The sequence below is a fragment of the Cheilinus undulatus genome, linkage group 14 (genome assembly GCF_018320785.1).
Source record: "Cheilinus undulatus linkage group 14, ASM1832078v1, whole genome shotgun sequence".
Taxonomy (NCBI): domain Eukaryota; kingdom Metazoa; phylum Chordata; class Actinopteri; order Labriformes; family Labridae; genus Cheilinus; species Cheilinus undulatus.
The window spans coordinates 31,014,690-31,032,946 of record NC_054878.1 but is presented as its reverse complement, the minus strand read 5'-3'; the positions used below and the strand labels follow the sequence as shown (position 1 = coordinate 31,032,946).

Genomic DNA, 18,257 nt, shown 5'->3' with positions numbered 1-18,257 from the left:
GCGGAATGTATATTGAATGTGAAAGTTGTTTCCCCTTTTTTCAAACCTACGCATGACGTAGGCCAACTATAGAGTACAGACAGAGCTACGGAAACAGGGACGTCCTCATGTAGCGTTATTTCAGCTAACGTGCCTGTAGCGCTGCTTTGAAACGTTTAGTTAAGAAGAGTGTGTCTTTAAAGCCTATTTAACACTCTGTAGACTCTTTGGACTTCCATCATGTTTTACAGGACTGCTAAGCGCCCTCTGCTGTCTCAATATGCTCTCGCGCGCACACCATAGTGCACGCGCATGTATTTATGAAGGCAGCATGTACTGTCACTTACATAAGATGTTTCATCTCTGCTTTAAAAGGCAACGTTTGAATTTTAAATATGGTGTGAACTCCAAATATTAGGCTTTTTTTAGTGTAGGCTGTTTCATTCATTGTGGCGTCCTGATAACTGTTCAGTGATGTTTTTATATTCTTTTTTTGCTGAAACATAGCATTTTTACTAGCTAAATAAATGTTAGGTTCATAATTCCTTTATTTACAAAACCATGTAAGATTGATGAAGGCTGTAATGAGAATTTGTGTAGGCCTATTGTGCCTGTTTTTTTTTTTTAATGAAATAATAACCTGCTTGTTCTTCATTGTTTTGCTAGCATTTATTTCTTACAGGGAACATTATTTTCATGTTACACCAATTCCTTTATTTTGAAAGTTGCTGGGTGATTCCTGAAAGTAGAGTGAGGGGATGTTAAAGAGAAAAGCTCAGACATTTTAAAAGTCAACTTAGTTTCATCATACTTCAGTAGTTTTCTGAATGCAGTCTTGGTTTGGGGGACAGGTATGATATCACTTAATTTGTTTATGAAACTTTTTTCTACCAAAACAAATCAGCAAAGTACAAAAAGCAATCTTTTTGGTATCTAAGAAACCCTTTGATCTGTTGCCTTTAATGAGTTTTGAGAAATCAAAGACTTAAACCCTCAAACATCAATAAATATAATCTCACAGTTAATTTCCTTAACGTCTGTTTGAAGTTTTACCCAAAGTTAAAAAAAAAAAAAAAAAAAAAAAAAAAAAGGAAATTTAATGACTTTAGTGTATTGAACCCTGGAAGTCGCTTTCTTTCTTTTTTCCCCCTACTTTGAATGACTTCATTTATTCCTGAAATCGTACGTTTTTGTTTTTTTTTATTTATTGACTCATTCAATCTTTTTCTTTTCCAGCAAAGCAGAAAGTTGAGGTATTTTTTTAAAACAAACAATAAATAAAAATATTAATTAACAAAAAGCCAATTATTTGTGTTGTTAATTTACAAATCCAAGTGTCTGTTAATAAGAGTTTATGTGGGAAGATACTTTTACTATTGAATGATTCTCTTATAGGACTTTTATGTGTTAAATTATCTTTTAGCAGTTTATTCTACATTTGTCAAGTGCTGCCTTTTAAAAAATCTCATCTCACTAGTTTTCCAGGATTAAAAAGTTTTTAAAAATCTTAATTAAAGCAAAGAAACAAATGTAAATTAAAAGAAGAAAATAAGTCCATTTTCTAAAATGGTTTAAATTGCAGCTCTAGCTTTTTGCTTATTTTCAGTGCTGAATTTATGTAGATGAATTCAATAATAGCCATGCCATTTTAGGTAAAAACTGATTTAAAAAAAGAAAGAAAAAACAAAATAACTCTTGTCTTTTTGCCTCTTTTGGGGGGCTTTAATTTTCCTTTGACTTATAGGATATTGAAGGGAGAGTAAGTTAGGTTTGTGTTTTTAAAATAAAAATGTCCCTAAACATGAAAGAAAAGTTCTTGAACACGAAACATGTATGTTGAGTAATCCACATGGGGCCCTCTGTCAGACCACCCTCATTTTCTGCTCCTGCAGCACGTGTTGGTCATTTTTCAGAGAGGCTGCCCCCTGGTGGAAGAGCTGATATCGACCAACCAACGGCTTCAACAGCAGCTTCTGGTTATAACCGTTACTTTTGTCAGTGTTATCAGGATAACAACATGACAAGGATTCAATAGTGAATCAATTACAATTAAAAGATGAATGAATGAAAAATGAATGTGTGAAACACAACTGTGGCATAAAGTCTGTGCTAAGCTATGGAAGCCCTACGTGGATAGCCATACTCTATATTTTAGTGTTTTTACACGATGATGGGTACGTTTTGGTTGGTTTATCAAGATCTTGACTTTCTTAGCGTCTTCTCATGGGGAAAAAAAAAGTTTTCCATCATGACATGTAAATTTCTCAAAACCTCTTGAAAAAAACAAAAAAACAACATGTCATGAAAATGGAGGAAAGTGAATGTTTGCATATATTTTTCTCCAATTAATTAAAACTAACAAAAAACTAAAATGTAAAAGTAATCTAAGTTAACTGAAACTGTAATAAAAACGATGCATTACAAAAAAATGAAAACTAAGTAAAACTTTATGGCTTACTTACAAAACTAAATGAAATAAATAAATTCAGAAGCAAATATCCTTAGTTCAAGTCTTTGGCTGATACGACCTTTATGATTCGTTCCAGACATGGTGATTTACATTTTAAATGAGCCTGTTCATTGGAGGATTTGAGATGGGGTCTTTTCTTTAACAGTATTGTTTAATGTAGGGATGCATGTTTGATTTTTGCTGATATCCACTCTGCTGATATTTACACATCCATTTTGGCTGATATTGATATTTAAATATAGTTTAGACCAAGGTTATAATAGTTGGGGATTTTTCATTAGTTTTTATTTAGTTTTCACTTCCTGTGTTCAATTTTAGTTTAGTTTTAATTCATTTTTACTGCTGGTTTGTTAGTTTAGTTTAGATTTTGCTTTGCCAAATGCTTCATTTTAGTCTAGTTTTTATTAGTTTTAGTGTTTTATTTTTTTAGAATACATATCAGAGCTGAGTGAACATCATACATTTTTAAAAACATATTCAAACATGCAACTCTTCTCTTATTTTATTTATCTAAAGATGATGCTTGAATACAACCCCAGACATAAAACTACCATTTTGCAAAGTTTTGACCAATCAATTTAGGTCATTTTACACTCTCCAGACTTGGGTGTAGGGGCTAGTCAGTATGGTTGCGTCATAGACTAAAACTAAGGGTATTTTGTCTCTATTTTTATTTCATTTTAGCTAGTTTTGTAAGAGCACTATACAGTTTTTTGGTAAAGCTTAGTTTTAATTTAGTTGTAGTTAACGAAGGATTTTGGAATTTTAGTTTTAGTTATTTAGTTAGTTTTAGTTAACTATAATAACCTTGGTTCAGACATAAAACACAAAGTTAGAGGATGAACGGATTAACTTATTTAGTCTTTAAAACACACTTCAAAGTGTAAGGAATGAGGAAAAATACTTCAGCTGATCTGATGGTCCAGTGTAGAACTCCTCTAACACATTTGTTCGTAGAGCCAATATTTATCGCTGATGTTGGTAAATTTTTATAGGCAAAATATTGATTGTGAATATCTGTAGAAATGTTCAAATCTGCTGATATTGTGCACTCCTACTTCAGTGTACTTTGGAGAATTTAGGGACACTGACTTGTAGACTTATGTATTTTATGACCATCTAAACATTGATTTTAATTTTCAAAATTATGTTGATGGTTTTTATTTAAGGTAAAAGGCCTCTCACAGCCCCCCTGAAATACTCCCAGAGTCCACCAGTGGGCCCCAGCCCACACTTTGGGAAACATTGCTCTAGTTGAAAGTAAATATGTTGAACCACCTGAGTCTGGGAGAGAAAACTGGGTGATTGTATTTGTTCAAGATTTTCAATTCAAGTTTATTTATATAGCACATTTAAAAACAACTTCAGCTGACCAAAGTGCAGTGCCCATTTAAGCTTTTGAGCTGTATCAGATATCTCATTTGAATAAATGAAAATTGAAGAGTCTATATGAGCATATTCTTATAATTGTACTTTTATCTTTTCTGGCTGTTTTGGTCTCACCCTTGACAAGTTTCCCATAAAACCGAAAAACTAACAATAAATGTAGTAAATGCTGAACTAAAACAGCATTTTCACACAAAAAACTAGACTTAACAAACCAGCAGTAAAAATGAATCAAAAGGAAACTAAAATGAACTAAAACTAATGAAAACCCCCAAACCCTTATGCTTTTGATTTAAGTGTGTTTTTTTTTCTTTTGAGGCTAGACCATCTGAGAACCTCTGCTCTAAAAAATAATAAACATTAGGTAATTTACAAGAGCTTTGAATATTTGTCATTCTGCTGAGATTTTATCAGCCATTTTCATGCAGACTAATGTCATAAAGATGTATGTTCCAAAAAAAAAAGTTAATTCAGGAACATTAGATGAGCTTATTTTCATTCCTTACCTCCAACCACTGACCCAAAACTGGGCTTTTCTATGCTTAACAGTTTTTGTCCCCAATTTGAGTAGCCGTCCCCGTTTCATAGCCCCCAGTTTGACATGTATCCTCTAGATCCCTCTAAACAAGAACATGTGCTGCTATCAAAGTCTTGTTATCAAACTCTCTAAGTGTTATGACAGAATTAACAAGCAAGAACAGTCACTGTTTAAAAAGTTGTTTATTGAACTTGTGGCATTGTGTTTTGTTCCCTTTTAAAGGTAAACAATCAGCACATGTCAGGAGGTAGAAATCATCATCAGTCTGAAAGAAAAGCAGGGACTGACATTTAAACATACTCACACTCTTCCACACGATGTCTTTCCTTTTTTGCACACACCCATAGCAATACTGTTGACTTACAGCATTAACATTTTAGACTGTGCTGTCAGATTTATACATGCTAAAGATGAACATCCAACAGCCTCTGTCCCCTGCACAAAATAAATAAATGTATAGTGTTGAAGCGCGAAGGTGACCCAGAAATGACTTTGAAATAAACATTTGCCATTTTTACCTCATGACTGTAACAGCTGATTGGCTGATTAGAGTATCCGTGAAGAAATGCCCTCCTTTTAAACACCCATCGATAATAAACTTGTCCTATCGCTCATAGGACTACAAAAATGGCTGACAGGAGAGTGCTATATGTTGGCTAAGATCCTGAAGAGCCTGCATCTTAACAGGCTCACACTTAGAGGGGCAAAACTAAGCCTGTTCACAAATGAACTCCTGACAATTTTCAAACATTGAGGTCCTGACGTGTTCTGGACTGGCCCTGTCACACATGTCCTTCACAGCAGGACAATTTCAGACCTTATATGATGTTGTTGCATTACAAAGGCAAAAGCAGAAACTGAGCTGAGCTGAGGCGAGCAGTAAAGACTGGAAAGTAGCAAAACTCCCTGAAACAGCCCTGAAAATTACATGCCATGTTTACATAAAGGGGCAACTTCTGTTGTTGTGCAATAAAGCCAATGTATTAAAAAAACTGCAGTTCCTTGAGCGTCCACTTGAGGCTGGCTCTAAAAGTCAAGAAATCCCCATCAATCCCCATAATATAGCACCTATAGTTCATTATCTTTTTTTACACTGCATTCGGACAAACTATCGTCATAACTTATCTGTTTCGATAAAAAAAACAGGAGTTATTCATAGATTTGGGAGTTTTGGCTTGGCTGACAGACAGATGCATGTGTTATAACTGTTTTCAAGGAGGCTAGAGGTCAGCATCAGCTTTATTCTTGCTTGTTTCTATAATGATCGTTAGGTTGAGATAAAAACTCCAAACCATCGTTTGGCTTCAAAATGCCTCTTTAGAAACCACTTTGTCCTACACCGACTTTTCACCGACTTTGAACTAGGGCACTCCAGGGATAAAAGTCTGCATAAAAGTCCTGGTGAACGGATACAAAGATGTCAGGAATATGCAGGGCATGTGTGAAAGGGGCTTAAGGTAAACACAAAGACAAAAAAAAGACATACAGAGACATACATGTTGATGTAAAGACAGAAACAATGTGTGAACCGTATTCCAACGATGCCTGTGGATGACAAACAGGGAAAATAAAACCGCAAACATACACACAGTAACAGGGGATCCAGGTTATTTGACCCAGCTGATGTTCAGACAGCGAGCGATAAAGGCGTACGTGTCGGCCACCTCCTGGATGACCTTGCTGGTTGGCTTGCCGGCGCCGTGGCCTGACTTTGTGTCAACAAGGATGAACAGAGGGTTCATCTGCTTGGAGCTGCGGCCCACGGTGTGCTGCAGGGTGGCGATGTACTTGAGGGAGTGCAGAGGCACCACACGATCATCGTGGTCCCCTGTGAGCAGGAGCACGGCCGGGTACTGGACCCCGTTGTCTTCTGGGACGTGGATGTTATGGAGGGGGGAGTATCTGTAAAAAAGAAGTTGGATTATACACAGATGCTTTGTATCGTTTTAAAAAAACTACAGTATCGAATAAATAACAGCTATTTTAATTATCAATAGTGTTGAAAAATACAAAAGCTTTAAAAATACTACAGATTTTCAGTATTATTTAACTAAAAGCTGCCAAGATCACAGTAAAAAGGAAGAAGGGGGGTGTATTCAATTTACAGAATGGTTTGGCTCACATACATGTACATGACTATTGCACTTAAGTAAAAGTAATATTTTACTTGAGTACATGGAAAAGTACTGGTCTATAAATCCATTAAAGTTAAAATAAAATGTATTTAATTTAAAGTTCACTTTAATTACTGAGTAGCTACTGATGAGTTCAGTAAAATATAATCTTTCCTTACTGGCAAAAAAAAAAAAAGACTAGATCTCCAACCAGTTTAAGGTAAAGTCAGACCTTTGTAATAAAGCTAAATACGCAGCAAAATTGAAAGAGTTAAATTGAACACATGTTGGCCCACACTTCATATAATTTAACTGTTAAATATTTTACAATATGTCAGAGCTGCAGTACCTGCAAAATCTATGGCAAGGTGGGTTTCCTCTGGCAAGAACAAAGCAGAGTCAAACTCATTAGTCACGTTTACATGGACGATTTTATTCCAACCCGAATAAATTTTTTGGGTCAAGTGTTTACATTGTGTGTGATCTATCCAATCGGGTGTTTATATGTGCCCGTTTTTAATCAGAATAGCGGCCACCGCGTCAACGTCACCACTAGCAACCATAAATCATGTGACACACAGGTCACATGATTTGTGGTTGCTATTGGTTTCCAGTGGTATATAGTCCTGCTGCTCCGTTATTTCTCTGTCCCCCATTGAGGCAGACATCCCCTCAGTCTTGGCTTCTCCAGTATCGGCATTTGAGTCTAGTGCCCCGTTTCTGCTGGGAAGAACAGCTCCTGACAATACGTCACCATGCAGTTACGTCAGGACGAAGAGCATGCGCAGAAAGAACGTGTCAGATCAATTGGGTGAAGGTGTTTGAATGGAAGAATTTTCCCTCTGATTGGGTCGTGAAAAGGTGTAGACCACCCCTCTGAACGGGTTAGCTTTTTAATCGGATGGGGCTTGATCAGGTTGATTTAGGTGTTTACATGCAGCATTTCTAATCAGGTTCAGGGTTTCACCCGATTAGAAGTGTCCATGTAAACGCAGCTACTGTAAGGCAATGCATAATGAAGTAGAGTACACTGTATTCATCCTTGAGGAACACCTAGAGACACAGGCTGCAACTCTAACTCACTGGAAATCTTCAATCATGGTGCAAATGTGTCTCACAGCAAAGACAACAACAATCCACAAGAAACATGAGCAAAATGACCCCGGCAGTGATCAACAGGCAACATCCAAACACAGCTAAACAGATACGGTATATAAAACATCTAAACATGATGGTAAACTTCAACCAAACATCAGCCCAGACTTGAAGAAGTTTAACCCTGACATATCAACACTGCAGTTTTTGTTGTGAAACAGCTGTTTTGTGATGTAATGAGGAATCATTCTCTCACCATGTGCTACTGTGTGGTCAACAGAGGGTGTTTACTGAAGTAAAACTACAGTTACACTTGTAAAACTTACTTGAGCAGAAGTAAAAGTACTGATTTCAAAATGTACCCAAAAAACTAAAAGTAATCAGTTTATTCCACCCCTGATACTAAGGACAACAGAGGACACTGTTTTATTGCACAAATGCAGTATGGTAGTGAAATGCTGCAAACATTTTAGTGACATTTAGACAATAATGCCAACATGTGATAGCAATTTTGGAAAATCATTAAGTAATTACTGTAAATCTGAATTCTAGGACATGTAATTTTGTTGTGAATGTATCTAAGCAGGTTTCAATATTGTTAGATTTAAAAGTTAAATTTGCAACATCCCTTTTATAAACAAGCAGCAGATTAGAGTATCATTCAGGGAACAAACTCTTTTATGATAAAAATGCTAGTAAATGGAGAAAAAAAATCCCAACATTTTACCTTCTAATGCCGTTTTTTTATCAAACCAATTGTTAAATATCACATACTGCAAAGAATTTGAAGACTTTCAGTGCAGAAAAGATGCCTGAAATTATATAAGGCTAAAATTCTTGGCTAAATAAACTTTTTAGAGTTAGAGAAACGTCTTCTCTGGTGAAGTCAGTCACTGTTTGCCATCAAATATTCTTTCTCTGGATGCGCTCAAGTATAAAAATATCAATCTCAGTACAATACAGTTTAACTTAAAAGCACAGTTGTCTAGAAAAACATTTTATGCTGTAAAGTGTCTCGAGAAAACTTTGGTTATGAAATTGGCATAATACAAACAAAGACTGACTGGTTGAAAGGTGATACTGGCTGTTCTGAAGTTCTTCCTATGCAGGGTTACAAGTATCTTAAGATGAGATGATCAAGGATCAGATTAGTTAGTCTGTGCTGGTATAAGAGAAACTATCATAAATATTCCTTCACGAGGAACAAAAGCCCCATGGACATATTTAACAAATACATGATTTGGATGTTGGGCACTTACTTGATGAGCCACTCAAACTGCTCTTTGTCTTCTGAGCAGCCAAAGTCTGTGGTCCATGCGTGGCCGATGGTGAACTTGTGAAACTTCAGCATGTCCATGACACCGACCTGAGCCACAGCACAGCCGAACAGCTCGGGCCGCTGGTTCACACAGGCCGCTGAGGTGGGAGACAGACAGTAACACAGATCAGGGACTCTGAAATCTGCAGCTAAAAACTCAAGACTTAAAACTAATGTTGGTTTTTCTACTATACACTTTCAAAACAGGATATTTCCACAGACTCAGTTTGCCTGGAGCTTACTCCCAGAAAAATCTCTACAAGTGGATGTAACTAACAAAAGCTCAGGATTTTTAGGGGAGGGAATTGTTCCCTGAACATTTCTAATTTTTGAATATATGAAGAGTTTAGTTTTAGCCACTGTTCTTATAAATCTTGAATTGTTTCTGTTGCTTCAGTAGTTCCAGTCGGGTAAACAGTAGAAAGAATTGAACAGATTCACCAACAAGAAGGCGAGGGCTTTGTAGAGAATTTTAAACCATTTGATGAATCAAATAAAACAACTTTTAAAATTATAGATCATTTTTGGAGCAAAAAGAACTTTTGCTGCTCTTATGTAAACAGCATACTTACCCACTAGCAGGCCACCATTGGAGCCTCCGTTTATAGTCAGCTTGGAAGGAGAAGTGTATCCCTCCTTGATGAGATATTCAGCAGCACACTGGAAGTCTGTGAAGCAGTTCTGCTTGTTGGCCAGCATGCCAGCTAAAAGGAAAAATAAAATAATAAATAGTAATAAAGTTTTTTATAAAATACTGTAATCTTAGAAATGTGTGCTGCACACTCCCATCACCTTTGTGCCAGGTCTCCCCGTACTCTCCTCCTCCTCGTATGTTAGCCACAGCCAGGACTCCCCCGAGATGTCTGACAAAGATGAGTCGGGAGACGCTGTAGCTCGGTGTGATGGAGATGTTAAAACCACCATAGCCGTAAAGAAAACCTGGATGGGAACCGTCCAGTTTGATTCCCTTCTTGTGGACGATAAACATGGGGATCTGAGTGCCATCCTTAGAGGGATAGAAGATCTGAAAACATGAAGACAGATGCATCAGGAGAACAGCAAGTAGGACTGAATAAGATCCATGAAAGAAACTGTAGGAGACAAATTTATAACATGGACACAGATTAGAATGGGGATTATTGTCCACACTATTATAATTTTATTACCAGTGGTTTGGAATTTAATAATAGAGAAGCTTTTCTTGAATTTTCATGTGTCCTTGCCCAGAACTATGTCCTCAATCTAGGCTTATTTTTACTTTTAGAATGTTAGATCTGAGGTCCTGTCCTTCTGTGAGAATACAATAAATCTCACGAATGAGAAATCATACTTCAAGGAGCACATGCGCCTTAATATCATAGATTAAATGGCAAAATGTCAAACTGAATACTGCTTTGAAAAGTTGAAAAATATGTCTTGCCTCTAGTGGCATTAATAAATTGAGGCGTTTTTCAAAACTGGCACATACTTAGCTGATTTTTCTTACCGGCCATAAAAAAGTTAACATTTTTCCTTAAATGTTCCAACAAAGAGACATTAACCCCTGGTACCCCAAGCCAGTTATTGCTATTTTCCTCCACCTGTATTACTTTTGCAAAATGCATGTAAAATATCAGTCTTTTTGAGCACAATCAAGTGATACAAATTATTTCTTCAGGACCACTTGGACCATCAGAATATGTGTGCTGCAAGGTCAGATGAATGTATCACAAGGTATAGGACCAGAAAGACAAAGTAAAAGAACAAAAAGGAAACTTAATCTTGTTGAACTTTATAAAAATCGCACCTAGATCAACAATCAACAAGCCTTTTTACATCTGCATTTGGTCCCGACAGGCCTTGTCTATCAGGTGAAAACAACAACTTAATAACATACACACAACAGAAACTATCATCACCATTTGTCTTCATAAAGCCAGCTCACATTTTGCACACATGTGGTATTCCAGTGCCTAAATTGTGCATGAATCCTATTTTAGGAACACAAATATCATGATTATTTGGGGCATATGGGACTACTTTTTCCTTCTTTTCCAAACTAAGTATCTTGTCTCTTGCTGATCTTTGGCTGGCCCTGATTGATCGCTACCACCAAGAACAACAGAAGAAGTAATGGCACCATCGTGATTGGCTGACAGGCTAATAGAAAGTTATCTTTCACTTCTGGTGTAAAATGTTTAGCAAGACTGCTTTGTTTTTGTTGCCAAAAACATCACAAAGAGTCATATTATCATGGATCTAGCAAAGAGGTTTTGTAGTATCAAAGCTTTGATTAAACACAGCGCTTTGCACCTGGATTAAGAACGTTCTGGAAGGGATATAAACACCAGGAGCCATCTGTAGATCAGCAAAAATGTAAGCCTCAGATCTCAATCTTACCTCAGAGATCCATCTTATGTTTCCAGAAATATTGTAAACAACGTATGCACTAAGCCTTGGGATTGTCAGCCATCTCATGGGGTTCAGAGGTTAAAGGGCCTGTTTCTGTTTTTTTGGTAATGAAGCCTGTATCACAGTATTTCCTCTACGTTGTAGTGATGATTTAGTTGTGTTGTATTTCTCTGTATACTTAAATTTCACAAAGAATTCAAAAAATGATGTGGAGGAGTTGCAGGATTGAGCTGTAAAAACTAGTCTGGATGCAAAATGCGCACAGTGTAAAAAAGGATGATTTTTCCTCTGTGTTTTTTGGCAAAGTTGATATTGGAAGTCCTGCCTGTTGTGGATTGTGATTGGTTAGTTTTCAACAGAGTGCTGTGAGCAAAGGAACAAAAACACAGCTGACTGCGAGGTTGCTAGGCCCTTAAAATGCTGACTTGAATTGAGCTTGTTTAGAAAAAAGCAGCAGCCAGCAAAACATGACGTCATTAGGACAGCAGCTTTTAGACATCTAAACAGCATTTCTCCAATTATCAGAAAAAATACATGCAAATAGAACTAAAATGATTTGTATTTGTGAATTTGTGTCTGTAGACAAAACTAAACACAGAAATGTCAAACAGCAATCACCTGTGTGGTCTGGTATTCAGACGGGTTGAAGCCTTTGACTGTGACCTCTCTGAAGATGTGAGGCTGGAGCGGCTCCTTTGTGAGGTCGCAGTGATAAATGATGGCTGAAGGCAAGGGAAGAAAACTGTCAGCTCATTCTTCTAGAAGTATTTGACAAAATGTGGATAATATTTCTTCTGTAATGCACACCGAGACATTAAAGCAAACACACAGTGAGTACAGCAGCAAGATACAATTATAAAGCAATTTAATGTCTTTATCATGTCACAAAATACTCATTGCTGGCAATTTTGTACATTTTCCTATGAATCTGAGCCATATAAATGTAGCAGTCTTAAACATCTCATACCTGGGGAGAGGAAGGAGGTGAAATAGTAGAAGATCTCAGAGTCCCTCTTCCGTCCTGTGAAACCCACCACAGAGCCGACGTCCAGAGGGAAAGTCCTCAGCTCCTCCCCCGAGCTCAGACGATACATTTTCAACACATTCTTCACGTCGTGGAGGAAACACACAAACAGGTAGCTGGAGTACGTACAGGTGGCAAAAACTACAGGGGAAAAAGAAATAAGATCGAACTTAACAACATTTCAATACAATTTCTTTAATGGTAATCCTGTAGGAGTGGGGCAGCAGCTCACCGATAACATCCTTGTCATGTTGAGGGATGAGCTCCTTCCAGTTGCTCTGAGCTGGAGAGGCGAAGTCGATGTTAATGAGGCGGTAACGTGGGGCGTCCAGGTTGGTCTTGAAGGTGAACAGTGTGCCCTCGTTGGTTACGTACTCATATTCAGCGTCAAAGTTGTCAATTAGCTTCACCCATGGCAAAAGTCCTAAACATAAGGAGGTGTTTTAGTCTAAAATGAAAGTGCTGAAATAGATTTGAATTGTTTGGTGTTTTTACACTTTTGGGTTACTTTTACTAGTCTTATTAATGTTGATTTTCTTTATGTTTGATACTTTGGCCTGATTGCTTTGCAACATCCATGCCAATAAAGCTTGTTCAACTGAAATTGAAGCTTCAGCCTCCGCTTAAACTGAGAAAGCTTTAAGGAAAAAAATGGACTGAGTACGTTCTACTTTGTCCTGCACCCTTTAGGAACAGAGACCAGTTATAAATGGTAGAAAGTGTGCTATTATTGGTATTTATTTTGTTTGCTCAGGTTTTTTATTCTTAATATCTAAAATGCTTGTAATGAAACAATAGGTAAAAAAATAAAAGGACTTAATGTGTAATAACAGGCAAGCTAGTCCTTTAAAAAAGTGAGAGCGCTTTCTTGAACCTAAAGACTAAATGACATATTTCTGGCTTCAATTGAGATAAATTAGCTGAAGGAGAGCTCTTGGAAAATATTACACATTAATCTTACATTTTTGCTGTTTATAGTTTAATTCATATAAAATTCTTGTTCAATAAAAGAGATCAATAAGAAAAAAAATTAATTACAAAAAGGTGTAGCTGACCTGTAATACCCTGAGGAGTGGTCTGAAGATCACAATACCACAGTCTGTTGACGGGATCACAACCTTCCCTGATAGACAGCAGCACATAGCGGCCATCATCTGATACCTGCAGCACACAGAAATATCTCAACATAAGCCTGATAAACAGATTTCTCTGCTATGATAGATTGTCAGTCTCTGCATTTATGCTAGCATGAGTAAGTATATTTTAAACTCTTAAGAATTCCTTCATGAAAACAATCATCTGCAACAGCATCCTGTTAACATTGAGACTGCCCAATAAATCACAGTTTTATCCAGACTAAAATGTGCTGTTGAAATACACATATACCAAATGTATGAATTCATTACAATACATAAGAAAAAAAACACATGTTATGCATATGAGAGTTAAGACTGGGCAGTATGGCCTACTGCAATTTCTAATGGCAGAGGGTGCAATATTTCTTTAATCAGAACATACAAGTTTTTGTTTTTTTTTTGCATCAGAGATGTAATACTCTACATATCATGCAAACATTCCAGGTTATTTTTTTCTAGATTTTTGCAGAAAAATTATTCTGTATTTTGCGAGACTGAGAATTACAAAATGATCATCATCTATTTGCTATCTGCAAAGTAAGTGTTGCAACTTAATCTGTAAAAACAAAAAATATTCCGGATTAATGAGAAAGATGTTGCAAGCTAAAAGCTCTGGCTAAAGCTATAACAGATTCTTTGGTTTAAGCTTGTCTGTCAGACTTCATTTAATTATCACAACATCAAATGGGCATCACTCTGTTGTCTTCTCTCAGAGTTAGCCCAAGATTAAAACAGACTATGACTCCAAAATAATTCAATCATGACTGTATGATTGATTGTTAATAGCCCAATAGAAACTTGCTGCATTTATTTTAAACAGCTCCCTCTTTTCTCATATCACAACAGTATAACTTGCATGAATGAGAGTCATTTGCTGTTTTTTTTCCTTTTCTGATAAGAAAAATGAGATTCGTGGATTACCTCTGCTCCACTCATCCATTTCGGGTGGTCAGGGAACTCGGCACAAAGTACATCCTCAGACTGAGGAGTCCCCAACACATGGAAGTACAGCTTCTGGTGCAGGTTTGTGGAGGTCTCAGTTCCTGAGAGTAAAAACATCATTGTAATTACCGCCCTCTAGTGGTGGCAAAAACTGAACTCTGATCATATTTTCAGCCTCATATCTACTCAGCTGCATTACTTTATCTTTAATTCTGAGGGATAGCTGCAGCAGCTGAACCAGATTTTAGGATGAAACAAGATCTAAATGTAACCCTAAAATGTCTTCATCTCACCGTCACTCTTGCCCTCCTGTTCGGGATATGAGTTGTAAAAAAGGCCCTTTCCATCATGAGTCCAGGACATACAACTGAACTTGACTCGCTCCAGACGGTCCTCCATTGGCGCGGCATCCTCCACCCGCAGGAAGCGGATCTCAACCCAGTCTGAACCGCTGGCACTGGTGCCGTAAGCCAGGTACTCCCCATCCTCAGAGAACGCATAACCTAAGAGTAATCAGAGGAACAGAAACAGAACATTCACAAAGACGGCTAGGAAATAAACAATCTATAACCCAACTAGTGTGAACCCTAAAATAAGGAAGTTATACCAGGACATGAAGTTATCACAGAATCAATATTTAGTTGTGACCAAACAAATTAAGATGTTTTTATTTTTTAAGAAAGTCCATAAGAATGCTACAATTTTACAGAAACACAACAGTCAGTGCTCTCTGATACCTCGCAGTGCAACTGTTCCATCATCTGAAAACGTGTTTGGATCCAAAAAGATTGTGGGCTCGGCATCTAGGCTCTCCTGCACATACATCACACTCTGATTTTGGAGGCCTGTGTTGTAGAAGTGAAAGTACCTGGAAATGAGAGAAGGGAGTGTTGAGATGCATGAATAAGTGCTCAATGAAATCACATTTTGAATACTAATCAAACTGGGACAAAAGATCAGCTATACCCATCAAAACAAACCAGTTTCCTCTTTGTATTTTCATTGTTATTAATCTTTATTTCCAGTGTGCTTTCTTAATGAAACATGACACATGGGTGTAACTAAACATGATGACACTGTGGCTCTCCTCACCTGCTCCCCCTTTTGAAGGGGCAGCTATACTTGGGGTAGTCATACAGCTCCGTCATGCGTTCTTTAAACAAGTCTCGCACCTCACAGCGCTCTAAAAACGGCAAAGTCAGCTGGTTCTGAGCAGTGACAAAGGCCTAGAGGGAGAGAAAAGATACCAAAGCACAGAGAATTTACACATCAATGCATAAAAAAACAACTGAGTCAGTCCCAAGATTCTGATGCATCATTTTATCTCAATACTGTTGTCGAGTTGAATCAGCATGTTCAAACGTGTTGTAACCCTTGTTGTTTAAAGCGCTCTAAAAATAAAGTTATTACAATAAAAGCTAATCCAAACTGTTATGGGATTCAGGTTGGACTCAGTAGTTTATCCAGATTCTTCAGAGAGACTGGCTTCTTTTGAAGAGGTCCCAAGTTGCATCAATGGTTGCATAAACATGCTTTATTAGTATCAAGAATGTGATGTTGTTTTAGATATGATATTCATATGAGAGTAAGAGAAAAATGTTATTTTTGGCTGTTCCTACTAAGTCACTAGGCTTTTGTAACAACACAGACAGTTGAGAAACCTGAATAAGGTGTCCACATGCCAAAATATGACTACTATAGTTATCAATACAACCTGGATTCTCAGAATAAGGATAGGAACTCCATCACGTGGAAGGAATCCAAATGGAAAAAGGAATTTTTTGATTCTTTAGAACCCTGGATATAACATCAAAATACTTTACTTCACACTAGAAACCTGTAATGGTTCTATTACTACAGTACACACTGTTGTCTCCCTTAAAAACACTTCCAACTGTTTGTACCATTTACTGTTTTGCCTTATGGCTTACATCGCACCTTGAACCTGGATTTTCTAGGTCTTAAGATGTAACACTTTGAGTGGAAAGAAACTTTAGTTTTCGTTGCATCCTCTGCCTTTTCACCACATTCCAAATTATTATGCAAATTGGATTTTAGTGTCATGAAACTTCACTTTTTTATTTTTAAATAAACTCATGGATGGTATTGTGTCTCAGGGCTCTTTGGATCATTGAAATCAATCTCAGACACCTGTGATAATTATTTTGCCAGGCGAGCCCAAATGAAGGAAAACTACTCAAGAAGGACGTTCCACAGTATTAAGCAGGCCACAGGTTTTAAGCAATATGGGAAAAAAAGGATCTCTCTGCTGCTGAAAAGCATCAAATAGTGCAATCCTTGGACAAGGTATGAAAACACTAGATATTTTATGAAAACTTGAGTGTGATCATGGTACTGTGAAGAAAAGTGTGGCTGATTCAGAGCACAGACGGGTTCGTGCAGATAAAGGCATAATGAGGAAGGTGTCTGCCAGACATATTCATCAGAATAAGACAGCAGCTGCTAAAATACCATTAGAAAAGCAGCAAACAGGTATTTGAAGCTGCTGGTGCCTCTGGAGTCCCACCAACCTCAAGGTTTAGGATCCTCCAGAGGCTTTCACTCGTGTATAAACCCACTCGGCCGCCCCTAACCAGTGCTCACAAGCAGAAACGGTTGCAGTGGGCCCAGAAATACATGAAGACTCATTTTCAAACAGTCTCTTGACTGATGAGTGCCGTGCAACCCTGGATGGTCCAAATGGAGGAGTAGTGGATGTAAACTAACATTCCTGCCAACTGAGGCACTGAACAATAAAAAAAGATTACTTCACTACTGAATGACTCTTACCTGTGTCTTTTCACTGTCCGGGTCTTCCAGCCAGCTGTATGGGTCTGGTACTTTGTAGCCATGATAGTCATCCACCTGGACAGGTGACACACAAATAACAGTCAAAGGTGTGGCTAGAGCAGAAAGAGCTGAGCTAACACGCTGGTGGTTACTTAGCTTTGCTAAATAAATGTAAACGTTAACTTAATATAAAAACAGCGGTGAGTCGTGTCTAAGTGGTCACGATAGCCTCTGTCATTTGTCAACAATCACTGTGAGTTGTCAAAGCAGGCTAAGCTAACTAGCATGCTAACAAAGCAGACGCCCATGCCAATGAATGAAAAGGCATGATGATTAAGCATCCCGGCTCATTAGCAAGCTAGGCTAACGAGCTAGCAACGTTTACTTACAACTGCATCATCGCGGTAAGCCTGTGGGTACTGGAAAGACATTTTGGACGTAAATTTTCGGGAATTACGTAACAAAATAAGTTGCCTCAGGGAGTGAAGGAGTGGTTTAGCAATGGTACCGTGGATCCTGTAAAACATCAACTTAAGGCGCTGAGGTTTTTGGCAGAGAAGATGCCCCTGCTTACACACAGTCAACGAGCGCTTTAAAGAGGGGAGTGATGGTTGGTAGGTGAGCGGTCCAAACGTTAGCGCGCCATCTACTGGCGACAAAAGGAGCTCACGGAGGAGAGCATAGAAAATAAACTGTTTATTAAACTTTCAAAATATATATCTCTAAATTCTGGAGAGCATGTTTTAAGTATCACATAAAAGCATCCAAAAAATTCCTGGTGTATTCCCCAAATGTTTCAGAGAAACTTTTTCATAAAACCTAAACATCCCACCAATAATCTCTCAAAAATTAATTCCTGAAAACTTGCAAGCAAATTCCTCAAATTTTTATAGCAGTCCCCCCCAATTCCTCAAGAGTCCATGATTTTTTTTTAATCCTTCAAAACCAAACAAACTCTGAAAGATCCATGAAAATTGCTGAAAATGTCCAAAAGCATCCTCCTAATAAATTTCCCAAGATTCCATGAAAATACCTCAAATTTTAAAGCAAGTTCCCCCAAAACATTCAAATCAA

General features: G+C 37.6%; 1 protein-coding gene across 1 annotated transcript; it reads right to left on the bottom strand.

Moving 5' to 3' along the window:
* Positions 1–4,536: 4,536 nt before the first annotated feature.
* On the bottom strand, positions 4,537–17,767 carry LOC121521845 (prolyl endopeptidase). Its single transcript, XM_041806021.1, has 14 exons — positions 17,573–17,767; positions 17,184–17,258; positions 15,486–15,619; positions 15,131–15,261; positions 14,687–14,896; positions 14,373–14,494; positions 13,371–13,476; positions 12,548–12,739; positions 12,259–12,456; positions 11,910–12,013; positions 9,693–9,924; positions 9,473–9,604; positions 8,842–8,998; positions 4,537–6,275 (listed from the first exon to the last, which is right to left on the bottom strand). The coding sequence occupies exons 1-14, from the start codon at positions 17,708–17,710 to the stop codon at positions 5,981–5,983; spliced, it is 2,226 nt and encodes a 741-aa protein (XP_041661955.1). The 5' UTR covers positions 17,711–17,767; the 3' UTR covers positions 4,537–5,980.
* Between the last annotated feature and the right edge of the window lie 490 nt (positions 17,768–18,257).

What these genes read in the sequence shown, in the direction of transcription:
- LOC121521845 (XM_041806021.1), bottom strand. Translation starts at nt 17,710, where the DNA reads ATGTTTTACAGGATCCACGGTACCATTGCTAAACCACTCCTTCACTCC. An exon ending in CCCTTCAAAAGGGGGAGCAG is followed by an intron (nt 15,262 to 15,485) that starts GTGAGGAGAGCC and finishes TCTCATTTCCAG; the next exon opens with GTACTTTCACTTCTACAACA. An exon ending in CGGGGAGACCTGGCACAAAG is followed by an intron (nt 9,605 to 9,692) that starts GTGATGGGAGTG and finishes TTTTCCTTTTAG; the next exon opens with CTGGCATGCTGGCCAACAAG.